The sequence below is a fragment of the Stegodyphus dumicola genome, chromosome X2 (genome assembly GCF_044657685.1).
Source record: "Stegodyphus dumicola isolate Sdum_Otavi_A_Nest chromosome X2, ASM4465768v1".
NCBI lineage: Eukaryota > Metazoa > Arthropoda > Arachnida > Araneae > Eresidae > Stegodyphus > Stegodyphus dumicola.
This window is the reverse complement of record NC_140781.1, coordinates 130,848,444-130,874,361: the sequence shown is the minus strand read 5'-3', so window position 1 is coordinate 130,874,361 and position 25,918 is coordinate 130,848,444. Positions and strand designations below refer to the sequence as shown.

Genomic DNA, 25,918 nt, shown 5'->3' with positions numbered 1-25,918 from the left:
GCTATATATAAATCTAATACATATCCTAAATTGCACTTTCGAGACATCTTAATCTGATACAGTTGTAAAAATGATTAAATACAATCTTTATTAAAAAATTAAACAGCTACTTTTTATAATCAAAAGTTTACTGAATTTTAACATGTATTGAACATTTCTCCATGGGAATTCCTGTTTTCCCAAACATTCTCTGGCCGTACAAAATTCGATACTGAAATTATAGTCTATTATTATGCACCTAGCTTTCACTGCTAAAATATCCAATAACAGATTTTCCAGCTATAACAAACCAGAACTTTGGTTGTGCAGCAATATGCTTTCTCTGGGAGATGAATATTTGTGCATGTTACTAAATATAATTAGTAACAATTCAATGAATGCAAAACTATGCATTTTGAAAGTTCTCACACCTTACATTTTGTGATTTATCCAAATATTCACTGTACACGTTTTATTTTCAGCCAAGCAAATATAAATGTAAGATACAGAATACTTTATAATTTACATTTATTTAAAATTTTACAAAAAAACAAGGAAAAGGAAACACGTTTCTCCTTTATAGGCACGCCAATATCATTTATCTAGAACAAAAAAGCTCCAGCTCTTTAACGAAAATTCAACATTCAAACCAAATATATTGACTATTTTTATTGGATCAGTGCCTATATGGAGCTGACAGTATATTACATAACATATTGGCTTCTACAAAGAGGAAGACAAGAAAACAGGACTATCACATAATTACAGAAGCACCTGTTGCAAATATTTAATCTGTGGCCAAAAGGTTAATTCAAACACAAATGTTCCCAATATTTCCCAAGTATATTCAGGGTATAATTAACATTTCATTAGTAGAAGGTAAAGCTATGAGGATATAAATATGACAATCATAAACATTCATTCATTCTATAGCATGAACTACCATTTTATAAACAATATCATACTTGGGAAATAATGCAAATTTATACTGCAAAAGCAGTTAGATTACTTCTCAGAGAATTTTGCTACTCTTTAGGTATAATTTTCATTAAGATATATCGAATTTCATGTTTATAAAAAGAGTTAAGAACACACATCACTTACAAATTTATCTTTCAAAACAGGAAGATGTGGCCAAAATGAATCCTTACATTTGGTATAAAGTAGCCTACATGATATAAAAATCAAATGAATATATTAACCCTTAAGACACTTATAGACCTTTTCATTTTTATGGGTTAAAATATGAAAAGTTCAAAAAAGTGTTATTTCTCATAATTTTCATGCTTTGAGAGTAGCTGCCAATGACAGTAATTCATACCCTAATACCTACAAAAACTCCTCATAACATTAAAAACTACAATTTACATTTTTAACGCAAACCAAGTGCAAATAAATGGATGATTACAGCATTTTGAAATAAATAAACTATTTTAATTTAGATTACAAATGCATGTACCAGTAATGAAGTATTCTAGATTTTTTTTATATTACATTAACATTCATGTACATTTTAATCAACATGAATTAGATTTATATTTTTTGCACATATTAACATAAAGATCATAAATATACTTAATTACATCCAACATCAGTTAAGAAAATGAAATTTAATTTCTTTTTATAAGAATGGATGCCAAATTAATTGATGTTTGATAGCAATTCTAACAAGATTAAACTGCTTTATGTATTGCAGATCCTCAAACATTCACATTTGGCCATACTTGTTAACATGTACAAAACTTTCATAAGACAAAAATATCTTTTCATGTGGAATAATCAGTTACAAATAAATGAGAATAAACATAACATTCATATATTTTCTAAATATGAAACACAAATACAAATAAAATTATATTATGGCATCTGTAAAATACATTAGAAATACAGCTTTAACTTCTGATGAAATTTAAGTAGCAAACAAATACCTGAGTGAATTAAAAGATTCCTTAACTTTATTATGCAGTTACTATAGCCAAAGTTAACAGGTAATGTAGCAATTTCAAACATAAGTCTTGTTAAACAATAAGCTAAATACAAAGGACAAAAAGATAGCTGATCAACATACTCTAAACTAGAATTCAAATGCTTTAACAAGGAAATTCTTCATATACTATACATTTAATTAGGTATCAAATGATATCAGTTAAAGTTTTTATCATAATTTATTAACTTGATATGGGGAATTCCTAAATTTCATTTCAACGTATTAACATTCAGGCCTCTTCAGACTACCAAAAATATACTAATAAAAACAAGATCATAACATGATTCAAACTATTATGAGAGAGGTTTATAAATTAATATCAAATTCCATTTATCGGACTTACTTTATGTACATACATGCTTGAATTCTGAGTACATTGTCATTAAGCACTTGAGCTTTTAAACATGCATTAATTTTAAAATGAAAATGCATTATATGTATATATTGTAACCATCATTTTCAAATACTTTGTTGAAATGATTATACATGGTGGTTATAATTAAAGTGACTCAACTCAGATGTATGTAGATGATGTATTTTGCTGAAACTTGATACATAGAGAAGAGAAAACTGCATATGAGTTTGAAACAGTTCAAATTTCAACAATCAGATGGCACTTTTCATGCAACACAGAATAAACAAAAGACATGCAATTACAAAATTTTTTTAAATTACAGTAAATACCGTAAAATCATTCTTGACCAGGCCTTTTGAGGATAAAGCTTAAGTTTTACTAATCAAGTTGTTTAATCAGAACTGCAGGAATAGTTTAGCTGCACGGACAGAATATCAATGTTTAAAAGGCTTGCAGAAAGAACCTATGTTGAAGAGATTGGGCAGTTGCGAGTGCTGCCAAGAAAACAGACCTCAGATGAAATTGGAAGAAGTCACGGTTGCTGACCGACAGTCCTGTTATGAATATATTCTTTGGCAAGTATTAAGGTTGCATTGCACGATTTGTGCTATTGCTATCGCTTGGTTGCACTAACCAGCCTTGATACTCCCACCCATTCAGTTAAGAACACTGCTAGGATGGTGTATGATATGAAACATTCCATGATCCATTCTAAAATGGTATCCATGCAAGATCCACATGAGGCAAAAATTGCACTCTCAAGACCTGTATCAATGCACTACTTTGCATGCTAGTTTTCGGCGAGCAAATGAATGGCCAAAAACTGAAATGTATGGCCTTGGAACATTATGGGGTCAGACAACACAATTTCACCTTAGAGAATTGAATATTCAGAACTGTTGCATAAAAGCTACTGCAAGTTCCAGTATTGTGCATGAACAGTCCTGCATTTTGATCATGTAACTGTAAGGTATGAATTTACACTTGACTTTACTCTTGGCCCTTTTTTTCTTTCAAAATGCTCCTCACAGCTCTAAAAAATGTGAAATCACGAGTGCCCATTACTCCGAACTCCTGCAGTAGCAAGATTTTACACTAACAAGTATTCTTGTTAGTGTAACTTACTTTACACTAACAAGAATGTTTAAGCAGGAATTTGAAAGCTCACACCTGAAGAATATGGACTCTGCCTGAACTGAAATTAAGCATAACATGCCACGTTTGTGCAATTCTCAAAGAAACTCTGAGTTATTCTTAAACATGTCAAAATGTGCTTTGAACATGTGGCTAACACAAGCAAAATGCACACTGAAAAAATGCTGTGATTAAATAGTTTTATTTTAGCTATTTGCACTTCTTGTTCCTAATATGCCATTTTTTCACCTGGTAGTCGAAAATCGAAAGGCTATTTGTTAATGCAGTTTTCTGCATGGTTCATATAACATATATATCAAATTTCAGCAAAATATGTCAACCAAAACAAGCTTCACACTTAAATTATAACCATCCTGTAATTTGTGCTAAGAATGCAAAACGGACTAGAAATAAATGCTGATAAATAAAATTCTTTACTGATTTTACAAAAACATGATGACTGGCACATGTGCATTTTATTCTTCACCCTTCTTGTTTTGGTTTTAAGTCCAGAAAGTAGCAAAACTGTTCTATCAGCAGCAATAAACTTGACTCTTCCAGTCAGTTGCAATTAGCGTTAAAAGAACGCCACATTTCACAAGTTGAAACTTAATGCCAAAAGTATATCATTTATAAAAATTGTGATACCAATAAAAAATTTCAAAATGACAGCAGCATGTTAATGGATACTGCATACCTTAATGAAAAGAGTTAATACAAATTCTGATGTCATTTGAAAAAGATTACTCTCTGCAATAATTATATTACAACCCAAAAATAAACACTTTATACAGTTGTGTAAAACAATAAGCAAATGAGAAATAAAAGAACAACATTTTTTCCATTAAATGAGGCAGCACATGGAGATTAATGTATATATATATATAACTTTTTAATTTAAGTTGCAGAAAGTCTAATTGTTGGTCTACCATAAATTTATCCTGCTACAACCTTTTTCTCTTTAAACTTTTTTAATGTAAATAATTTAAATATTTATACTTAAAATAATGTAAAAGTGAAAAAATTGTGGATCAAATAGGTTTTGCAAAACCATTTAAAAAATGTACTCGTATTCTTTCTTGCATTCACATGAAAAATACTGATATACAAGATTAAAAAAAAAATTTTAACATCAAGCACCATGTTTCTCAAAATTCAAGATAATTAGAATGACATCACACACATACATCTACAAAATGAGAATAGTGGGCACAAAAATTGATTCCATGCACAGTTATAAAAATTTAAAAAAATCAAGCTGTACAAAGCATACAAAAAATGTAAGTACAACAGCAGCAACAAGATGTGCATATTTTTCATTTATGAAAAAAGAATATGATGATGCTAGTTCCATCAAGGAATTTCCCAGTCACATCACAAATTTTATTTTACACAGTATAAATACAAAGGAATTTTTTCAGGTGTTCCACTGAAAAAATAAACACATCAAAAATGGATAAGCCTAGTAACATAAATTAGTACTACATGCAACTATTCATAGTGCAAAAATAATCAGGAGCATAACTCAGTATAAAAGAATTTACAAAATAATTGCACTGACGAGGACCAAAATAAACAGGCAATATATAAGTGAAAGTTTCATGCACATTAAAGCTAAAAACCACAATCAAACAGCAGTATAAAATGCTTAGTCCAAAGATGCTTATATATGTATTTTTTTTTTTTTTTCTTATTTCAAATAAGAATTTTGTATGATGAACAGTTTTTCAACCTTTTATAATGAATAATTTGTACACCAACAAACTATACTGTCTGCTCCAAACACTGAACATCTCCATTTGAATATTCCACATCATCATTCTCTCTCAAGTCTCGTGGTATAGGAGTGTTATTACAACTACGATTCCACTTTTCTTTATGTTGTTCACGGCCAAATCCTTCGTCATAATTACCCCTTGATATAAAAAGTTGCTTAAAATGTGGAGTACAATATAGCCTTCTTCCACTTTTGGTATAATTTTCTAACCTAAATGGGAGAAAATAGTTATAATTTCTAAACATGGAGAACAGACAAAAATCAAAATTAATCTACTCAGGTTTGATATGCAAATAAACAAAATGCCATGCTCACAACAGTAAAAACACTTGATTTTTAATTTTAAAATGTACTTAGATGTACATAACTATATGCAGATTAACATTTGATAAAAAAATAACAAAGTCTCACAAATTATGATACATGATACTGTAGAAGTTTTCTTAATCTTTTTGAAGTAAAAATAATTTCCAAAGCAATGTGTCAAACACTACAGAATGATTTCTTTTTATATGAACAGAGTACGTAAATTTCCCAATTCATTACAAAATGATAATTTTTAGTGTAAATTTTTTTAGATTTTTTCAACCATTAATGTAAAAACATAGTTAACAGTATCTGTCAAAAATGTAAATATGCGAATGTTTTAAAAATGCAAATATGTGACATTTTTAAAAGTTAATACTCATTACCAAAGTGCAATATCATTCAGAACACGAGAGATTCACAGCTTTTTCGACGTACAGAACACTAAGAAATTGGCATTTACAGTTATCAACATTGCTGGTAATAGCTGCTATGTCACACTGGCATTGAAAACATGCTTTGGATGTATATTTAGGCTATATTAGTTCATACTGAATCCACATGTTGTTGAAGCTTCTTGGATAGCCACAGGTTGTGAATACTGGCCCACTCATTTGACAGTCCGATGAGACACGTTTAATACATGACATACTGGGACAATAAAAGGGAACATAGCAACAGTCTGACCTGGTTGGCAATGAAATATCTTTTTTATTCCTATGCTGGATTTTGGCTTTTCAGCTATTAGTCTCTGTCAGGTAACCAAAAAAAAAAAAAATCTTGAAATCAGTTAAAAACTTCTGCAGAATTCTTGTCTGCAACATCATCAAGATCATGGGAATTGTAGAAGTGGATGCTAGTTATGTCAGCCAAGCCCCATCGATGATGGGTACAGTGGTGAATATGAATAGTTGAGACTCTAGTCCACAAATGATCATGCACAGTCCTGTTGAAATTCGTGCAGGCGACCTTGATGGTAAGAAACGACAACAAGCTACAAAATTTCAGGGATGTATTGGTTACTATTGAGTGTGCCAGCAATAATATTAGGTAGGTGCAGGAGTACAGATCAACAATACTTCCAAACCATAGCTCTATAAATGATAAACTACAAGAATATTATGAAACAACATTCACTAGCATGAAATTCAAAACAAATTTTCAAAAGGATATTTCAGGAATTTAATTACTTTATATGATTATTATGTAACATTCCACAAAAACCAGACAACACTAGATATTCTAATGCAGTTCCTTTTTATGCCCACTTGTTGGAAAAGGCAAAGCTAAACAGAAGTCTAAATTATTTCAAGAAAATGCAACATGATGATTTAAAGTAAAATTGATACAGTAAAAGCCAGACTATCTGGAATATATACTTTTTTCTACATAAAATTAAGCAAATAAGATTTGTAACTTTGTTACAATTCGTATCATACAAAAACTGTCACCAAACAACGTGATTTAGCGCTAACAATGGATAAGCCCGAGTTAATGCTTTGACTTTAAATAAACCTAATTAATTCTCGATACGATAAATTTACGGGGGGGGGGGGACTGTATAAAAACAGCTATTTATTTGAGAAAAGTATTAAGTAATAAAATTTCAAAATTACAGTATCTTGGCATCATGAAAAGCGAGACTTATGTGAAAATATACAGCATCATGAAAAGTGAAACTTATGTGAAAATATACGAACACTGGCTGTGTGACGTGCAAAATTACGACAAACAATTATGCTATGTCCATTACTTGTACATGCTATCTAGCTAAATAAAAAGGAATTTTGTCCATAACTTGTATATGTAGATTACCTAACTAAATAAAGAGCAATGACAAGTTTTATGATATCTCTCCCAATTTACATGGTCTATGGAATTTTGTAATCAAAATAAGCTTTACTTTGGCATTTTTGTCTGAAATGTCCTTTTCTAAATTTTACAATTTAAATGTTAGCACTTGATTGTTGATAACGATAAAAAAAAAAAAAAAAGAAAGAAAGACTAATTTTAGACTGGAAATTTTTCTTCTGTTCGTTTGGCCTTTTTACAATGAACTGCATTTTATATATGCTCAGTTATACAGAATTTTCTGGTATCCGGTATTTCTTGAGCTTTTATTGTATATTAAATTATCCAACAACTCAATTAAGACAGGATTAGTAGATGATACAGATCCAGAAGTATTGCTTGTATATATGACATGCAAAATGGTATTACCTTAACATACAACAGCAATGGGCACATCGGAAACAATTTTTATGAAGCCTCATGCCACTTGTTTCCATCTTTTCCATTGGATAAACTTTTTTCCCACAGATGCTACATAAGTCCATATTAGTCACACTCTGTTCTTGCTAGAAGAAACCAACATAGAATGTTAAATCATTTAAACTTCTCAGGAAGTAATACTTCAATACCTAATATTTGAATCAAGGAAGTCTTAGATACATCGTGTATTAAAATATAATTTGACTTAGTTAATGTACTAACAAGTGAAGCTCATTACGCTGATTTTCTTAATTTTGCTTAATTTAACAATTATAAGGAACCTTATATAAGATTATTTTAAAGCATCAGAGGAACTTCCTATGGCCAGTGGGAAAACATGCAAATTTTAATACAACCTTAAAATACAGTATAACACCTACAAGGTCAGTCAAAAATTTAATGCAAAATTTAGAACTCATTTTTTTTTTTTTTTTCTGAAGTCAATAACATATAAAAAAAAATGTACTCAGATTGACTCTTTGATGCACTTGCACTTTTTTTCAATAGCATGGACCATTTATATTAGAGTGAGCAAAAGAAAATGGTAAGATAAATGATATAAAGTTTTCTCTTTCACAGAATAAATTAAAAAAAATTCCAAAAAACTTACGATACAGCATTATTTATTTAGTTAGCATGATACAGATACATCTTATGCTCAAAATGGATTATCAGAATATGAACTGCTTTAATGAGAGATGTGTCTTTGTGGAAATCTTTCTAATGTAAATTGGCTCACATTCATGTTACACATTGGGAAAACTATGGAAATCAACCATGGAATCAGTTTATTTACCTGAGATCAAACTTCCAGTATTCAGGGATCTTAACCACTCAGCACCTAGCGGAGCCTATGCTAAAAATATTTTCATTATAACTGCTCTCTTATTAACCCTTTTAAGTTTGCACAAAAAGCACAATAAATTGGAACCAAATAAATAAAAATGTGAGCTTCCAGAAATTTTAACTATGCATCATTTCATGCTTTTACTTAAAAATTTTCTGAAAAAAAAATTTCCATAAAAATTTAAACGAAGATTAAGAAACTATTACACATTCTGGGCTTTGAAATGTGCACTTTGTACCTGAAATGCCCATGTTACAACTAAGCAAGTGGAACATCCTGTGCTTTTAAATTATATATGTTATAAGAATTTTCAACTCCATTTTTTTGCTTGTTTTGAAAAGGCACATACATGCTTTTAAAATGCACTACTTTAAAGATTGCGGCACAATCTGCTAAATAACTTGTATGACTAAAGTCATGGACTCTCCTGTAAGTTTATTTCAAAACAAACATTATGCCACTGTTCACAAACTTTATCTAGATATAATGAGAAGATTTATTAAAAATAATGTTACTATCTACAAAAATCAGTTATAATAAAACACCCATTCAAATCAGTAAATGCTGCACTGATCTGCCCTTAGACCAAGCACTTGGCATTTAATGCATTAAATGGAAACTTTCTTACACCCACCTACAAATACGACCCTAACACATAATTGATAGTGTTTGAAACCCTTATTATTTAAAAAAATTGCAATTTTTAGATTTTTCATTAAAAACTTCAGATGTAGAAAATACTGTTATTCACTGTTCACAAAGTGTGTTACAATAAAAGTTAAAAACATTTTTATGATGGCAAAGAGAAAAAAAAAATTAACATCAAATGAAAATATATATAGTTATGTTTACTGAGATTAATAAATATTTTTCAATCATAATACAAAATCATATACACAATAATTTTCAATCATAATACAGAACTGAATTATGTGATTTTGGCAAAACATACTAAGGTCTCCTGCCTAAGGAAAAGCATATTTTTTGGAGGCCTTAAGTAAAATTGGATATTTATATATCTTTGTTATGCACGGGAAACCAATACAACCTCAAACAACTAATTATTCAATTGTTGCATATATATATATATATATATTTATATATATAAGGTCTTTTTTAGTTTGTTCTTTTTTTAATTTTATATATATAAATTTAAATAATATTCTTTTTCATTTCTGGCCACTAATCAGCTTGAAGTAAATTATTCTTTTACAGTTCTGGCCACTTGTCATCTTGAAGACATCAGAATTTTAATTTACAACTTATGTAGCATTTGATTTTCCACTTCCACCATTCCTCATCCTAGTTCCCTAGTCTGCTTATTATGATTGTGAAGCAGCATACCTCATGATCAATTTCAGAAAAAAAGCAGGTTCTATTTAAATACATCTTTTACGAGGGTTGGAACTTTAACAGTGGTAACTATTTATTTACAAGGAATACAAAAGTGATTCAAGTCACCATGTTTTACAGTCCTTCAAATATAGTCGCCAGCATTGTGTACAACCCGTTTCCAACAATGTGGAAGGTCGCAGAATACCTGTAGCAGCGCCTGTTTTGTTGATAGTTTGAATGGACTGGTCTACTGCCGCAAGAATCTCAGGAACAGTTTGGAAGCGAGTGCCATGAAGTGGTTCCTTCATCTTAGGAATTAAGTCATAGTCACAGAGGCTTAGATCTATGGAGTATGGTGGATGGTAAAGCACTTCCCAGCCCCATCGCTTGAACGAATCAGTCACAGCTTGCGCTGCATGCGGCCGAGTATTGTCATGCAAAATGAGAGGAGCGTTCTGCAGAAAGTGTCACTGTTTTTTTCTCAAAGCTGGTCGGAGATTATGCTCCAAAAATGAGCAGTAATACTGCGCAGTGACGGTCTGCTGTAGGGGAACGGTATGCGTTAGGATGACACCATCACCAGTCGTACACGAGAATCACCATAACTTCCACATTGCTGGGTTCTGACGAAATTTTGAACGTCGTGGTGACCTGTGATGACGCCATTCGTTTGATTGGCGTTTCAGTTCTGGCTGGTACGATCAAGTCTCATCCAGCATAATGATACGACGTAAAAAAGCATCTCCTTCGCGCTCATAGTGCTCCGGCAGCATCGTATCGTAGCCATTTCTGCATTTCCGTCAATTGATGTGGAACCCATCGTGAAGCAATTTTTCTCATAGACAGGCGCTCCTTCAGAATGTGTAGCACAGTTGTATGCACTAATCCTGTTTGTCCGGCCAGCTGACGAATCGTTTGGCGGCGATCACTGTCCATTAGTGCGGCAACAGCTTGCACGTCTGCATGGCTGACACTCGGACCTGGCTGCAGCATGTCTGCCACATTTTGACGTCCTTCATTGAATGCTTTCACCCATCTTGTTACGGTTCTGTAAGGCAATGCAGATTCCCCACAAGCCTCTTGAAGCCCTTGATGACACTGTCATGCTGTACGACCTCTGGCACATTCAATTTTTATCCAACATTGTTGTTCTTGTTTTGAAAACATCCTGACAACACTTACTTTAGACCGCGAGCTAATACAAGGATCCGTTCTTCGCGTGACTCCACATGCACGTGACGTAGGCAGGACGAGTCTTTTTGCTGAGAGGTAAGGTAGGTATGTAGTTCACGTATTACGCGATATACTTTGGTTTTGTTGCATAGCGTTTTTTCAGCTGTGTTGCCACTATTAAAGTTCCAACCCTCGTATTCTTGGTACTATTCAATATTTTTTGTTATTATTATTATTATTATTATTATTTTGCACTCTATGTTCAACTTTCATAGCAAGATTCATTATATGTACATATAATATGTCACAACAGACAGGATTCCCCCATCACATTTTCCTATTACAACATCATAATCTTGCAAAAACATGAACTGCTTATAATATGAACCTTAAGGTACTGATCAGCATAATCATAGATCAGAGGCAGTGAATATGTTATTTTCTGTCACCAAACACTGATTACAGAACAAAAAATGAGGAACAGGTATGTCAACAATGAAGAAAATTTACCATTTTAACACCATAGTTCATTAAATATATAAAATCAGTTTTCCTTACTATGATTGACGAGTACTTTAATAAACACAATACACTAATTTATTACAGCACTGAAAATGAATAGTGCACAGATAATATATCTAAATAATGGCTTTTAAATAGTAAATAATAGTTAAGAGAACAAAGCCGTACTTAACCTAAACTGAACATTTTCTTTTTATTCATTTAACTACTGTACAAAGTTGGATGGGAGTAAAGAAAAATCAACATACACGAGTAAATAATTTTGAGTGGGAGGAATGAAATTTCTGAAGTAAAATGTTCAACTATTACATGAGTAAAGGGAAAATAAATGATAATCCATCAGCCAACGATGGCACTAGCTTTGCCAAAAAATATTTTAACCTGTAAACTCCCACAAAGACTACAAATGAAACTATTGCAACTGTGGAAAAAATAAATAAAAGCATGGACAAAGTTCTCATGTAAAAAAATTAATTACAGAAGAAAATTAATAAAATCTTTATTGGCAAATGTAAAATATCCACCCGATATACCAGACAACATGCATTATTAGACAAAAAATAATGAAGCTTATATTTGTACTACAGAATCTCTTACCCCTTAAATAACACGTTGATTTCACATTGTGAACTAACAATTTGTGTCGTAACATCACAAAATCCGAATTCCAGAATGATCTAATCCAGACCTCTGGATCCCCAGCAACTTTTTTTTTTAATGCTCCTTTACACCAGCTAATTTGGTATTTTTCATAATAAAACATGTGGACAGATCTAATTCTTAATTTCAATATGGCACAGATAGAATTCAATAAGTCTAGGGCCAGTGCTAAAGCTGGTGCGGACCAAGAGGAATTTTTTTTTTAATTTAGAGAAGCACCGGGCAAAAGTAAGGGATAGCAAGATCTTTAAAATTTAGAGAAAGCACTAGCATGAAGAATTTAGGGGCATGAAAAGTTTAAGAATTTTTGGACCCGCAGAGTGTACACCTTTTTCAAAAATGTCTAGCACCAGCCCTGAACAAGCCTAAGTATATGTGGGTTTTTACTTATTAGGTATTCAAAGCCTTAATAAGTCTCTGATAAAGACTCAAAGCTTCAGATAAAGCCACAATTATATGTGAGAAACAGGCAATAAGTATACTAAATAGTTAATATAACTCAAGCTTAACTTCAACAGATAAGGACGAGAGAAGCAAAGTCAAAATTTTGCAGAACACGTCTTTAGCTACCAATATTGTGTAACAGATGCTAGCTAACCTTCACGATGATAGCTGCAAATTTGAAGGTGTTCAAATATAGAAAGTAAAAACCAAAATTTCCCAATTAATGGAATTTTTACAGAAATGCGGAGAAGTTTTAATAAATGAAGATAACAATGCCAACTAACAGACAGAGAAATCTGTAGCTGATTCAAAGTCCACGAAATATCGCTCCCAATAGTAAAAGTGAAGTTGTTGAAAATGATAAAATTTAATCTGCAATTTAGCGAGAATTCTTGATGTGGTGATTACAGGACTTGAGCGATGGAACTTTTGCCACTCAACAAGAAATTACATCTCCCTATAGTATTAAAGAGAGAGTATTAGCACAAAAAATGACGCAAATTAAAGAGCTTGCATTGAAAGAAATGTTTAACAATCATTTTGCTAGATTTAAACTGATGATGCAGAAAAATACCAGATCAGGAATCGCCGAAATCCCGAACTTTGTACTCAATGTACAGAAACACACACACACAGAATTACCCTATGTCCATGATTTGTAATTATTTCCCAGCTGTACCCAAGATTTTTAAATGAATGATTATCTGTCTAATTAACCACTTTCATTGCTAAAGAATTAGTTCAAGGAGAAAGAATATTTTTCAGCAATGAACCTCATCTGATCTCATAACAGAAGTTGCAGAAATCTCAACAGTAAAGGAAAATTCAAACTTGAATTCCAAAGATTCATCATAGAATGGTATTTATGAACATAAAAAATCAACAAAAGCAACTATATTCATATATATATTTTCACCAAACACAAAAACAAAAAAACAGCTCAAAATCTAACCCAGGTACATGCTGATAGCAGCAACAACTGGTAGTAATACTGTGAGAAAAAAATTAAATCCATTACATATTCAAACCATTAAAAATAAACAAAATTGTTTGTATACACAATAAAGTGAAAACATTTTTTTAAAATGTGAATTTTTAATAAAGTTCATTTATTAAATCATTTTTTAAATTTGATTCTGACACTAAACACTACTTCTTCCAGTCGAAAGAGATGCGTTTGAAACCGCTATGCCAGCTTTATGGCAATATAAAGGTAACTCATTATTTTATTTTAATTTTTGCCTCATCACAGTAAAATACTGCTTTGGAGGGTTATTTTTAGAAGCACTTTTTAGCCTTAATTTAACAGTTCCATTTGATTTTATTTTTAAATTGAAAGCACATGTTGCAATTTTAACACAGTCTAGTACCTCCAAACACATGGATTCATTTTTTTCTTAGTGTCTTAGCCAGTTTCCGAAGTTCATTTATAAATTTTTCTATTCAAATAAATAGCTGCTTCCTAAATTTGGCTATACTGTTAGACTTGATAAGACTTGTAATTTTGCTAGATTGAGAACTAACTGATTCTCACTCTATTCTACATCCAGTGATTAATGCCTTGTTAATAAAATGAATGGTTTTGATGCTTTTTTTTACAATTATTTGGTTCTCTTAAAAAATTGGACAGTTTTACTTTTCCTAGTCAAATTGTAGTAGTCAGACGAATACAAACTGTTTTGCAGGCAAACTGAAGTTTTAAATTCTAATTTGTAAATTTGTGTCACTGCCAGTTCACAAACATGCTGATCCATTTACATCTCCCTTTATACCTCCATTTCTTTTTTTTATTTTCCATTTTTTGTTTACACTGGTTTTGCACTTTTCATACATTTGTTCATTGTGTTTCTCAATTTTTTTTTTAATTTGTTTTCATTATACTTGTTGTGTATACAAGCAATTACAGTCAAAAGTCTTTAATCCGGACTCGTCGGGACTTCGGCGATTCCGGATTATCGATTTTTCCTGATTATAGATCATCAGTTTAAATCTGGTAAGATGGCATGCAGAAATTATAAAATTAAAAATATGAAACCGTAATTTATGAAATAATGAGCAATTATGATCTAAAGGGTATCAAAATTTACAAAAAAAAAAGCTTAATATTTATTTGTTTACTTAATTAAACATTTCTTTCAACGCACGCATGCATAAAGCATACATTACCCATAGCCGAAATTAGAAAATTGCAACCAGAAAACTATTTGATTTGCATTCCTGATATTTATAATGACGAGGAATTTGATTTAAATCATATCAAAGACGGAGTACATCGAGATGAAATACTACACTTAGTACGGAATTATAAGCCGAATAAAAGAAAAACATCTGCCCTGAAGATAACGACAGTGTTGACAGATCAACTTCCAGTTCATTGCGCGTCGTGACATATCCCCCCCCCCCGCGCAGAGCAGCGTGAAATTGATAAACAGATTTCGGAATGGTTAGATAAACAAAGGATATGCCTTTATCCATTTTTTGCAGCAATTCCACTTTTTGTTTGATGGACATCGAAACATACTTTCGTTTTGTTGATCCTTTCGGAGCTCCAGCATCGGAAATTCTTTTTGACATAATCGAAAGTTCAAGCTTACTTTCATAAAATTGCTCTTACAGTCTGTAAAAAATAATAAGCTGGATCCAATTCGAAGATTAAGGAACAACGCAATCATCAACATTAACTGAAATAGATAATTAGATAATTTTAGCTTATACCGTCCGTTATACATTAAACGCACACGCGAAAACGTATTCTGCACTTGTGCACACGTATATGCGCAGTCGTAAAGGTCTTACGCACACGCGTAAACGCCTATGCGCATGCGCAGAAAGTTTTTAGCTTTGAGATCCGGATTATAGATCATTGCGGATTATGGGTGTCCGAATTAACGACTTTTGACTGTATATGTTTATTTTTAATGGTCTGATCTGGACTGACCATATAATGGGATTTCAGCATTTTTGCTTATTTATTTTTTGTTATACCCACATATTCAGATATTTTACATTTCAGCAGAAAGCAATGCTTCCCTAAAAGGGAGTGGAATGGATGTTAAGATAAACAGAATGAAGCAATACAAATCATTAAGAATATAGACATCAAATATAAATTTTTTGTAATAGTTTAACAAAAAGAGGGCAGAACACTTTACTGCAAGACTTTTTTTAGTGTAAAAGAGTTATTTTTGGCATGTTTGTGTTATATCCCCAACCCAAAGTAAAACCTTAAAAATCATACATTTTTTATGAACAATTAAAACTTCAATTTCCTTTGTTTAAACATTTTATTTCCAATTTCTTATGTTACAAACATGTAGACCAAGGATATGAAACCATATAGGATGTGAAACTATTTTTAAAACATTAATGACTAATCTGTGAATGACTTTCTTAGACTGCCATTTTAGGCAAAATTATTACATTATACACTTAATAACTCTTTTAAATGTTTTAAAATGGACAGAATGGGTACATACATAAAGGAAAAACTCTGAATAACTAAAGATAGCTTTTGCATCAACTTTGCTCAATATTTAATGTATGATGCCATCCTGAAATTAGTGGATAATGAATCCAGATATTTCATTTACCTTAATTTGAAAATTTTGCACAAAATCATTAGGCTTTGAAACAAAAAGAAAGACCAAATAACAAAAGGCTGATAGCTTTATTTTTAGCTCAAAAGGCAAAAACAAAAGTACATTTTTTACCCCTGTATGAACAATAGCATACAGCAAACACACTGGAATATTACACAAAACTAGAAACAAAGAAATAATCATTACATGTAAGAGATTTTTAATCTTAACTTTTCTATAGTTTTAAAACAGCATAACATACTACAATTTTATCAAATTAGACTTTTAGACTATAAACTATAATTTTCATCTTTGTTAATGTTTTGTCAAAAGTTAAGAAGTCCCCCCTCTATAGTGTTAAACAGTACAGTTTCTTCCAAATAATCTCACTGAAGCTGATGTCAATCTTAATTACTATGTAATATGCAATGATCTACTTTCTCAATTGTTTACAGCAGTGTTTATTGTGTTTTATTCAGCAAGATACTTCACAGTAGTCATATGCCACCAGAATATTCTTATTTTACTGCTCTTGGAAACATGTCCAAGATTAAAGCATCACACCTGTCACCTCACAGACCACGGATTAATTTAAAACTGAATAATTTACATTTTACAAGCCATTTCTGAAATTAAATATAAAAACAAGACCTGTTTCTGTCACATAAGCAGAAGACTTCAGAATTGTTTTTAATTCTGGCAACTAATTTTTATAACATTCTCCTAACTGGACATCTATATAAAATAATTTTACAAGCACACTCTTTGGCTTCAATGATAAATGCCACTGCTATAAAAATTAATAATTTGTTTTGGTGTGAGGGGAAGGGCATGCAGCTAACTTGCATAGTAAAAATAAATAAAAGGCAATTTTTTTTCCTTGCAAGGTAATATTTAGCTCCTCTAATGGCCATAAAAAGTAAAAGAATTTTTTTTTTTTTTTTAATTCTGCACAATTTTCACAATACATACACACATAAAGCAATAATGTGATTTTTATTGCCTTAACTATATCAAGTATTAAAACAGAATCATTAAATGTAAACATGGTTCAAAAAGTCTCAAAATACAAATTACATTATGGTTCAATCAAATGACTTAAGTTGTTGTTCTATACTGCAAAATTAAGTAAAATAATATTTTGTATTTGCAAAATTTTACTTCGTTCTTTACTTACTTAAAATACAAATTATTACTAAAAATTGAAAAAGAAGTCCAGTATAATTAGTTTTTAATCTACATACCAATATAGTTAGTTGTTAACTACATGTATAATTATGAATAACAAAGTCTCTTATAACAGGAAAAAAATTGTAAAGGATTTACTTGAATAATATTAAGTGTAAAAAAAAAACACTTTGTTCAACAAGTGTCTTTAAAAAACTTAGATATGACTATCAGAATTATAGAAACATAAAAAAAAAAAAAAAATTAAGTTCTAAAGCTGTCTTTTCATGAAGATAAAAAACAGTTCCATTTGAAGAATTAATCGTCAGGAATCTTGAGTGCTTCAGAGGTGCAAGAAATCAACTATGAAGATACACCTTGCTTCATAGCAAAATGGTCAACTTTTTGACTCAGCAAGAACTGGGCATACATTATATATACATACATGCATGTATGTATATATGCACACACATCAATACACAGCATGTCTTTAACAGATGATTTCAGCAACAGTTCTCACATACAGCAGCTCTTCATTTTCATCTATAGATTACTTCCCAGCAATTACTAAGAATAAAGAAATGACATTAATATTGTATCAAAATAATGACTGACTTGAAGCCATGCAAAGCAGAATCCATTCTTTTCATGCCCATTTCTAATGGCACTTCAAGTTGTAGATCAATTTTCATGCTGGTTAGTTTGCAAATCATTCATGCTTTTATGTAAAATATTTTAACAGGACGTGCAAATAATTTGGATATTTGTTTGTTTTCAACAAACTGTAGATTATCACAAAAGTCCCCTCAACAATATATGGAAGAAATTAACACCAATTTTTAATTGATTTTCAGTAATGTCAAAATATGAAAATGGCCCGGTTATGATAAAGCTAAAAAACAATTTTTTTTAAACTGATGAGCTTCTTTCATGAATAAAAAATTTCCAAAGTGCTAAAACTCAAAGTTATATTTAAAAATAAACAAATAAATGGCTTAATAAGTATCTAAAATCCTCACGATTCTTGAGAAAAATTACTTTTCATGAAAAATCTACAAACAAATAACTATTTAATAAAGCATAAAATTCTAATGACTTCATATGCAATGGTTATAAATAATTTTTAATAGATTTTCAGTTTGAAAACATGCAATTAAATGCTAATAAAACCTATTTTCATAAAATTAATAAAAAAACATACCTGATTCTATAATATTATATTATACTATTTTCATTTCTACTTTTCATAACCTTTTTTAGAGTACACACTATAGATAAACGAAAGTCAGAAAACCTAAATTTATGAAAACCCATTATATGCTAAATAAGTAATAAAATTTATCCATTTATTATCAAAAGCACTTCACAATAGTATTTTACTAAGGATACTGGCACATATTAACATAAAACGTTTGTTGTAAAAGAATTTATATTAAGAGCCATAATTTCTTAAACCTGATTTTTTTCCCCCATCATAAAGATTTCTCAATAAAGAAATGAAAATATATATTTAACTTGCATAATTACTGACAGAGCTAACTACGTCATATAACTAAAACCCACTCCCTCACCATATCTCTTCTTTCCACATCAACATGCAACTATTTCTGCTTAAATATTTCTTTAACAATTTTTGTAGGCACAAAGCTTTCATATAAGACTTATTAAATAAGTATACTTTCAGAGTATATAATTTTGGTTACATGTCATCATTCAATACAAACACACACAAACAACAACAACCAAAAAAAGTTTTTAAGCAAATTTTTCCTACCGGAGGGAAAAAACATACAAAAACTTTACTTCATTTTCAATACAGAGGGGCACCTTCTGCTTCCACACTCCTCTCAGATGTCGAGAATTTAGAGACATCAGTAGGTGTTACATACATATCAGTAAGTATCATACAAATACTGCTAACAGTTAAAAAAAGCTGTAATGTTTCACATTTTAACCTTATTTCCAACACCAAAAATATGCTTTTCTAATACTGCAGCAGTTATTTAAATTCAACAAGTTACTATAAAAACAATATGACTTTGGATTTCATATTAAATGAAGATTAAACCCACATGCTTAAAACTGGTAGTTTATGCACTTCTTTTACAACTTTCATGACAGCCTGTCAACTACAACAGTTAGAAATTAAACAGTGCTTAACTATTTAAACATATAGATTTAATCTTCATTACTCATTCCCCATCTTTATCACACATTCAACCCTATTCTTTTTAATTTATTCAAACCAAGGACAAATCAACATAAGAGCAGATTACATCCCAAGAAACGCAAAATGTGAATAATCATACTTTACTCCAAAGGATATATACACACACATCTATATATCTATCTATATATATGATGTATCTATATATATGATGTATGCTGAAGGTACATGATGAAGCAACAGACTTAGATGTAATAATATTGTACACTGTAATTAAGAAAACTCAGATGTAATAACGGAGAAGAAGCACTGCACATATAAGCACACACAAAATTACATATTCATAAACAGCATTACTCACTTTAAAAGTTAAAAAATATTTATTTCTCTAACATCTTGCACATGCATAAAAACTCGTAGTATAAAGTGCAATCTCTGGCTGAACAAAATATAGATAAACAGAAGCAGAAAATAATTAGAACATGACTTGGAATTGCAGAAAGGATTTGTGAGAGATAATACAGAAACTTCATGAATTTTCAATTGACCAAATAAAAAATTTGTCAATTCCCACAATTCTTAACCCCTTCGCGCCAACTGTCACGTACACGTGCCGGCAACGAACACACTTATCTACCGGCGAGCATTGTTGCGTTTTCTACCGAATGTCATATATTTGTGCCACTACCTTGGAATGTTTTTCAAACTATAATTTCTGCCACAAGACGGCACTGTATGTCCATATGGTTTCAGATACATGTAGATTACACCTTCTACTCGAAATGAGAGAAGCATGACCCACATACATGTGTTTTTGATTATTTAAACAAACGGGGGACTAAATGTTTCCGAATGGCGTGATTTATGACGTCTCTTTAAATCGCACGTGGTAGTTGTTTATTGTAAGTAGAAGTCTTATATGCACTAAAGCGTTGAGTATTTCGGTTTACAGGTAAGTTTCTAGAAAATAATTAGATCTTGTTAGACGTGAATTCTTTCTGTTTTTACCATTTCAATGTCGAAGCGTCGAAAATGTTTAACAGAGCATGAAATAGCAGAAATGATGCAAAATATTTCAGATATTGATTCTGAAAGATTAACTGAAAGACATTTTCCAAAACTTTGTTCAGAAGAGACTGATAAGAAAATGAGACGACGATGCTTCGTTTGTTCACATTCCCGGAAAAATCCTCCAAAACGGCAAATGAGTTATTACGAGTTCGAGGAATTTAACGTAGGACTGTGTGTAGATCCCTGTTTTCAAATTTTTCATACGAAAAGAGAATTTTAAGTAATATATTTAGTTTTCAGATGTATAATGTTAAAAGTCATAAAATGGTGAGTAATTAAAATAAAATGTGTAAAATATGCATTTAAACAAGAAATAAGGTAATTAAAGTATATATATATAAATATTTATAAAGCATAAGCCGTTTAAATACTCTATAGAGCATTATTAAACAATGCGTTGATACTTCGGAGATTTCATGGATTTAGGCTTAGTAGCAAAAAAAGCCCCCGGCCCTGGAGAGACGCTCGCGGAAGACACTGCCGGCCTCCGCGATAAGCGCGCGTTTTCGCTACCCGGCTCAAAGGGGTTAAACCAAATATACATTTTAAGCATTCAAAATTCTTACTATAAGAACATACATATTTTTTTAATCCTTTGCAATTTGAATTTAGCTAAAAAATTTGCTATCAGCATAACTTTTCCTCTAAACTTACCAATCGTACCCCAAATAAACTTACAGAAAATGTTTCATATTACTTTATGTGGTAAAACATGAAAGACTATTTTTACATCAAATAGATTTTACATTTAGGTTACTTTAGCCTTCATATGAGGACAAGAATATTAACTTCTTAACATTTGTAGCTTTTTAATATTTAAAATAACATAGCAATTATTAGAACTTCACAATTACATAGGTGTTATTATATGCAAAGTTTAAAATTTTGTAAACTAAATATCTTAAGAATCAAATTTTCTCAACATAAATGGATTAATGATCCTTCTGATATATCATTGGCAGATTTAGAAATACCGAGAACTTCTGCAGCCTTCAGCAAAATAGCATTTATGCATCACTCCCCATGCAATTTATAAGTCTAAAAATTAAAAAAAAAAATTATATCAAAAAGCTCATAATAAACCATAATACATATTTACATTATATTACAGCACCAAGGTCATAAGCTTAAGGCCCTAATCAGAATACTCTACTTAACTTATCCGAACATTTATCTGAAGACAAGTTTCTGCACTCTGCAACTGTTATAAAATTAAGACGCAGGTATTTTATTACACTTCTAATATTGTATTTTCCATGCAATTAAATGTAAATCATGCAATTCATGAAACAAAACATTATCTCAAACTTAACATGCAGTTTGATAAAGGTTAAAATTTAAAAAAAAAACTTACAACAAATCGATTAACTTTTGGCTTTGGTTTTTCAACAGGTTTTAAAGTTTCTTCTTTAATGGCTTCAAATTTTGCTCTTAAGGTTTTTGTAGTATCCACTTGCGGAAGGAAATCCTCTTCTTCATCCTCCTCATTCCTCTTACTTTCTCTCAATTCAGTGTCCCAATTTTCAAATTTTGCTCTCAGGCTCTTAGCTTTATCAGCTTCAACAATAATATCATCATCTACTTTATAACTGGAACGGACAATATTAGGATCTCTTTCAGGTTCTGGTGATGAATCATGACTGTCATCAACTTTTGTATATTCTCGAGGAGGTGTAATTCGCTTCAGTGGTTTTGGACCAGCAGGAACAGATGGAGTCTCTTTTTCTAGAGCCTTAAACTTATCTAACATTCTTCGGGCAGTATCAGTTGCAGGAATATCATCAACTGTATCAACTGCACGAACTACATTAGGATCATGAGGAATTTCTCTGTCAGGAGTATCTTCCTTGGCAGGCTCCCTAGGTGGGGTGATTTGGAACCTCTTCCTTTCTTTAGGCGATTCTGAGTAATTCTCAAAAAATTTAAATCTTTGTGTTACATCTGTAGTATCGACAACAATTTCCTCTTTTTCAGTTGGTTCACTACATTTAACAACATCATGTGCATCTCTAGTGGGTGAATGAAAAAATGTTTGGCGTTCACTTAGAGGAGATTTACTTGGAGATTTTGATAAAATCGTAGTTGTTTTAACAGTAGCATCAATCTGTTTAAACAGTTTTTTGGCATCATTAGCTATACCTGTGAAAGGAAAGATCAGTTTTATAAACAGAAAGCATCATATAAGCACACTTATTAATTTCAAATTAACTGGAAATCCTACTCTAAAATAATTAAAAATTTACCTGGTTCAGTGAAAACACTCAAATCTTCTTCCTTCTCTTTTCGAACCTTCTCTAAATTTTCTTCTTCAACTTCACTTACAAGCTCACCCTTTTCAAATCTTTCTTTTATTTGCGTAGCCTTGATTTCACGTGGAAGATCAGCAGGTTCAGGCCTTGTTACAGTTGCTTTGGAGGTATCTTGGCAAGCCTTCTCATATACAGCTTTCATTGATTCTGATCTACCAAGGCAAATACGCTGTCGTAATTTGTTTAACTCTTCTTTCTTTTCTTCAATCCTCTCTTCTTTTGTTGCAGTAACAGAACCTGTTTCCCATTGAGATTTTAAATTTGACATTCCACTGAAAACTACCTAAAAAAAGATGAATAAACTGTAGAAGTTAAAAATTAAAAGAGCTAAATAATTTAAAAAATCTATAGAGTTATTTGAATTAAGGTCACCCACATATATACTGAATTTCATTCACTTTCTTAAGACTTAACTTGCAATGTAAGATGTGGACTGTTTTATTATGACAAATCATGTGATGGCATCTGCTTAAGGGAAGGGATACCTTTATGGAGAAATTTCTACAAGAAACTGGCTTGGAAGTACATTACACATGGGAAAAAACATGCAAATACGCATGCAGCCAGCCTGTTAATTGTGATTTGAACTGGGGTCAAACTACCAGAATTCAGCAACTTAGCCACTTACAAGGTCTAAATGCGAGTTTTGTATTCTTAAAAAAAAAAAAAAAAAGAGGGTTTGATCTGGTTTATTTCATTATAGCAAAGCATTTGAGGAGATATCTGCTTAAGAAGTGGGAAGCCTTCATGTAGGCCTTTCGGCTTGTATGCACATTACATGTGGGGAAAACAACCCCCCCCCCACGCAGCCAGCCCCCTTCACCAGGATTCGAACCTTGTACTGAATCACCAGTGTTCGGCAACTTTATGGCTCAGCCGGAGGGCAGAAAAGAAAAAAGCAATGAAAAGAAAATATGTCAATTCTATTACCTTTTCTTTGTGCTTGCTAGGTTTGATTATTGTTGGATCTTCACTGCATTCGTCGTCATTGTCAGACTCTGATATTTCTCCATTTTCATTATCTCCGCCAGAGACAGCAGACTGATACCTTTAAATATATATTGTTTAATACACATCAGGTCAGCATAATTTAAGCTTCACTTCCTAAGAAATACTATAAAAAATTACATGTCTTTTAAAAAAGAAATCATGGAAGCACTTATAAAACTATAATTATTAGAATAAGTAAAATGCTTATACCGTTAAATTTGAAATAACTATATAAAAATATATGAAACAATCTCTCCCTAGATGAAGGATATCTTTGTGGATAAAAATACAAGCTCAATTAGAAAAGAATTTCAAACTTTAAATGTTTTTCTATTTGTTTCTGTATTCTTTTTTCACATCGTTTTATCTTCATACAAAGACGTAAAATTATATAAGGAAAGGAAATACTGCAATTATGAAAAATTTTGGGCAGCAAATTTCAATGGAAATAGCCATTCTGACCGTTCCCCAATCAATTTGGATGATTTTTTTTTTTTTTTTTTTTTGCATGAAATCTGTAGGTACGGAGAGAATAAAGGACTTTTTTTCCCAAAAGCGTATTCTAAAATGGATTTTTTTTTGTGGCGTTTGTGCATATTTACATTTATTTGTGTGCATCTTGCATAACTAAAAAAATGATTAGACATAGAACACTGAAAATTTGTATATGAGACTGTTGTAACATTTAGTCATGCACCTCCTTTCTTTATTGCAATTGGCAGTATTGCATACATATTTGAAATAAAACTAGTTGTAATAACTTGGTGTGATAGTTGGATGCATAAACCAGAACCTTGTAGAAGGGGTCGAATTTAAATATTTCCTTTTTATTCATGGTTGGATGCATTTTTATTTAATCCGACAGAAATCAAATCGACGCTACAGTACCTTGTTCTTAAGGAACGATTTACATCCGATAAACTTGAAAAATATACTTTTCAAAGGCAGCAGCATGTTGCTGTAGTAAAGCGCATGACCGGAAAGAGAGGCAAACAAAAAGAGCAAGCACAGAGAAGAGAGCGAGACCGCACAGCAAAGAATTATATTTCAGATTACATTACAAGAATGTTTACATTAAGCAAATTAAATTTCAGATACATAACATTAATATTTGGATACTTGATTAAGATCACATTCCAGGAATAATTGCACAACAGAGATCAGATGATAGATCACTTTTCAGAATTACAAGAAATAAATATTACATTAGAAAAGTTATTGCTTTGCAACTTTTAGAATGAAGGGAGCACACTCAAATTTCGCTTTTTAAATTTATTATTAGAAAGGTAGATATTTTATATATTCCCCGTTTAAGTAGAAAAAGGTTTGGCGAGAGAAAAGTCTAAGAGATAAAGCACTAAAGTATTAGCAAATGAGGAGCAATAACTTGAAAAATACAAATAACAAAATTTTGTATAAAATAATTGTTTAAATAATTTTAAAAATGTAAACTTTTATAATATTTTAAAATCCTATGAAAATTTTCAGTCCACAAATTTGTGTTTTAGATTCAACACACTCATATTTTTTCAGGGAAGGGTTTTCAAAGCTTTACACACAATATTACAACTATAAAAATTTTATACATCTATTACTTATTTTGAATAATTGCAACAAATTTCAAAATCTCATAACATAACTAATTTTCATTATTTTAACATCATACATTTTATTACTGAAATTATAGTTTTTACTTAACTTTCCTATCTTACACCAAACTGGAAGACCCCACAGCTCTCTCCAAATATAAAAATATCCATTTGTTAGGAAAATTCACTTAAACTGACTGATGCATTAATTCATCAGTGGTTAATAGTGGCTCTGGCAGTTACTTATGAAGGCCTCT

General features: G+C 31.2%; 1 protein-coding gene across 13 annotated transcripts in view; it reads right to left on the bottom strand.

Moving 5' to 3' along the window:
- Nucleotides 1-490: 490 nt before the first annotated feature.
- LOC118188269 (uncharacterized) overlaps nt 491-25,918 on the bottom strand; it is a 282,549-nt gene continuing 257,121 nt past the window's right edge. For 12 of the 13 annotated variants that reach the window (XM_085809316.1, XM_085809319.1, XM_085809315.1 and 9 more), the window contains 5 exons: nt 24,013-24,130; nt 23,017-23,365; nt 22,128-22,912; nt 7,759-7,895; nt 491-5,442 (listed from right to left, as the gene is read on the bottom strand). In XM_085809316.1, the coding sequence (XP_085665442.1) occupies nt 5,220-5,442; nt 7,759-7,895; nt 22,128-22,912; nt 23,017-23,365; nt 24,013-24,130 (1,612 nt within the window). In that variant the 3' untranslated portion in view covers nt 491-5,219. Of the gene's footprint in view, nt 5,443-7,758; nt 7,896-16,438; nt 18,103-22,127; nt 22,913-23,016; nt 23,366-24,012; nt 24,131-25,918 lie in introns of those variants that run through there. The other variant, XM_035358676.2, reaches the window with a different exon arrangement.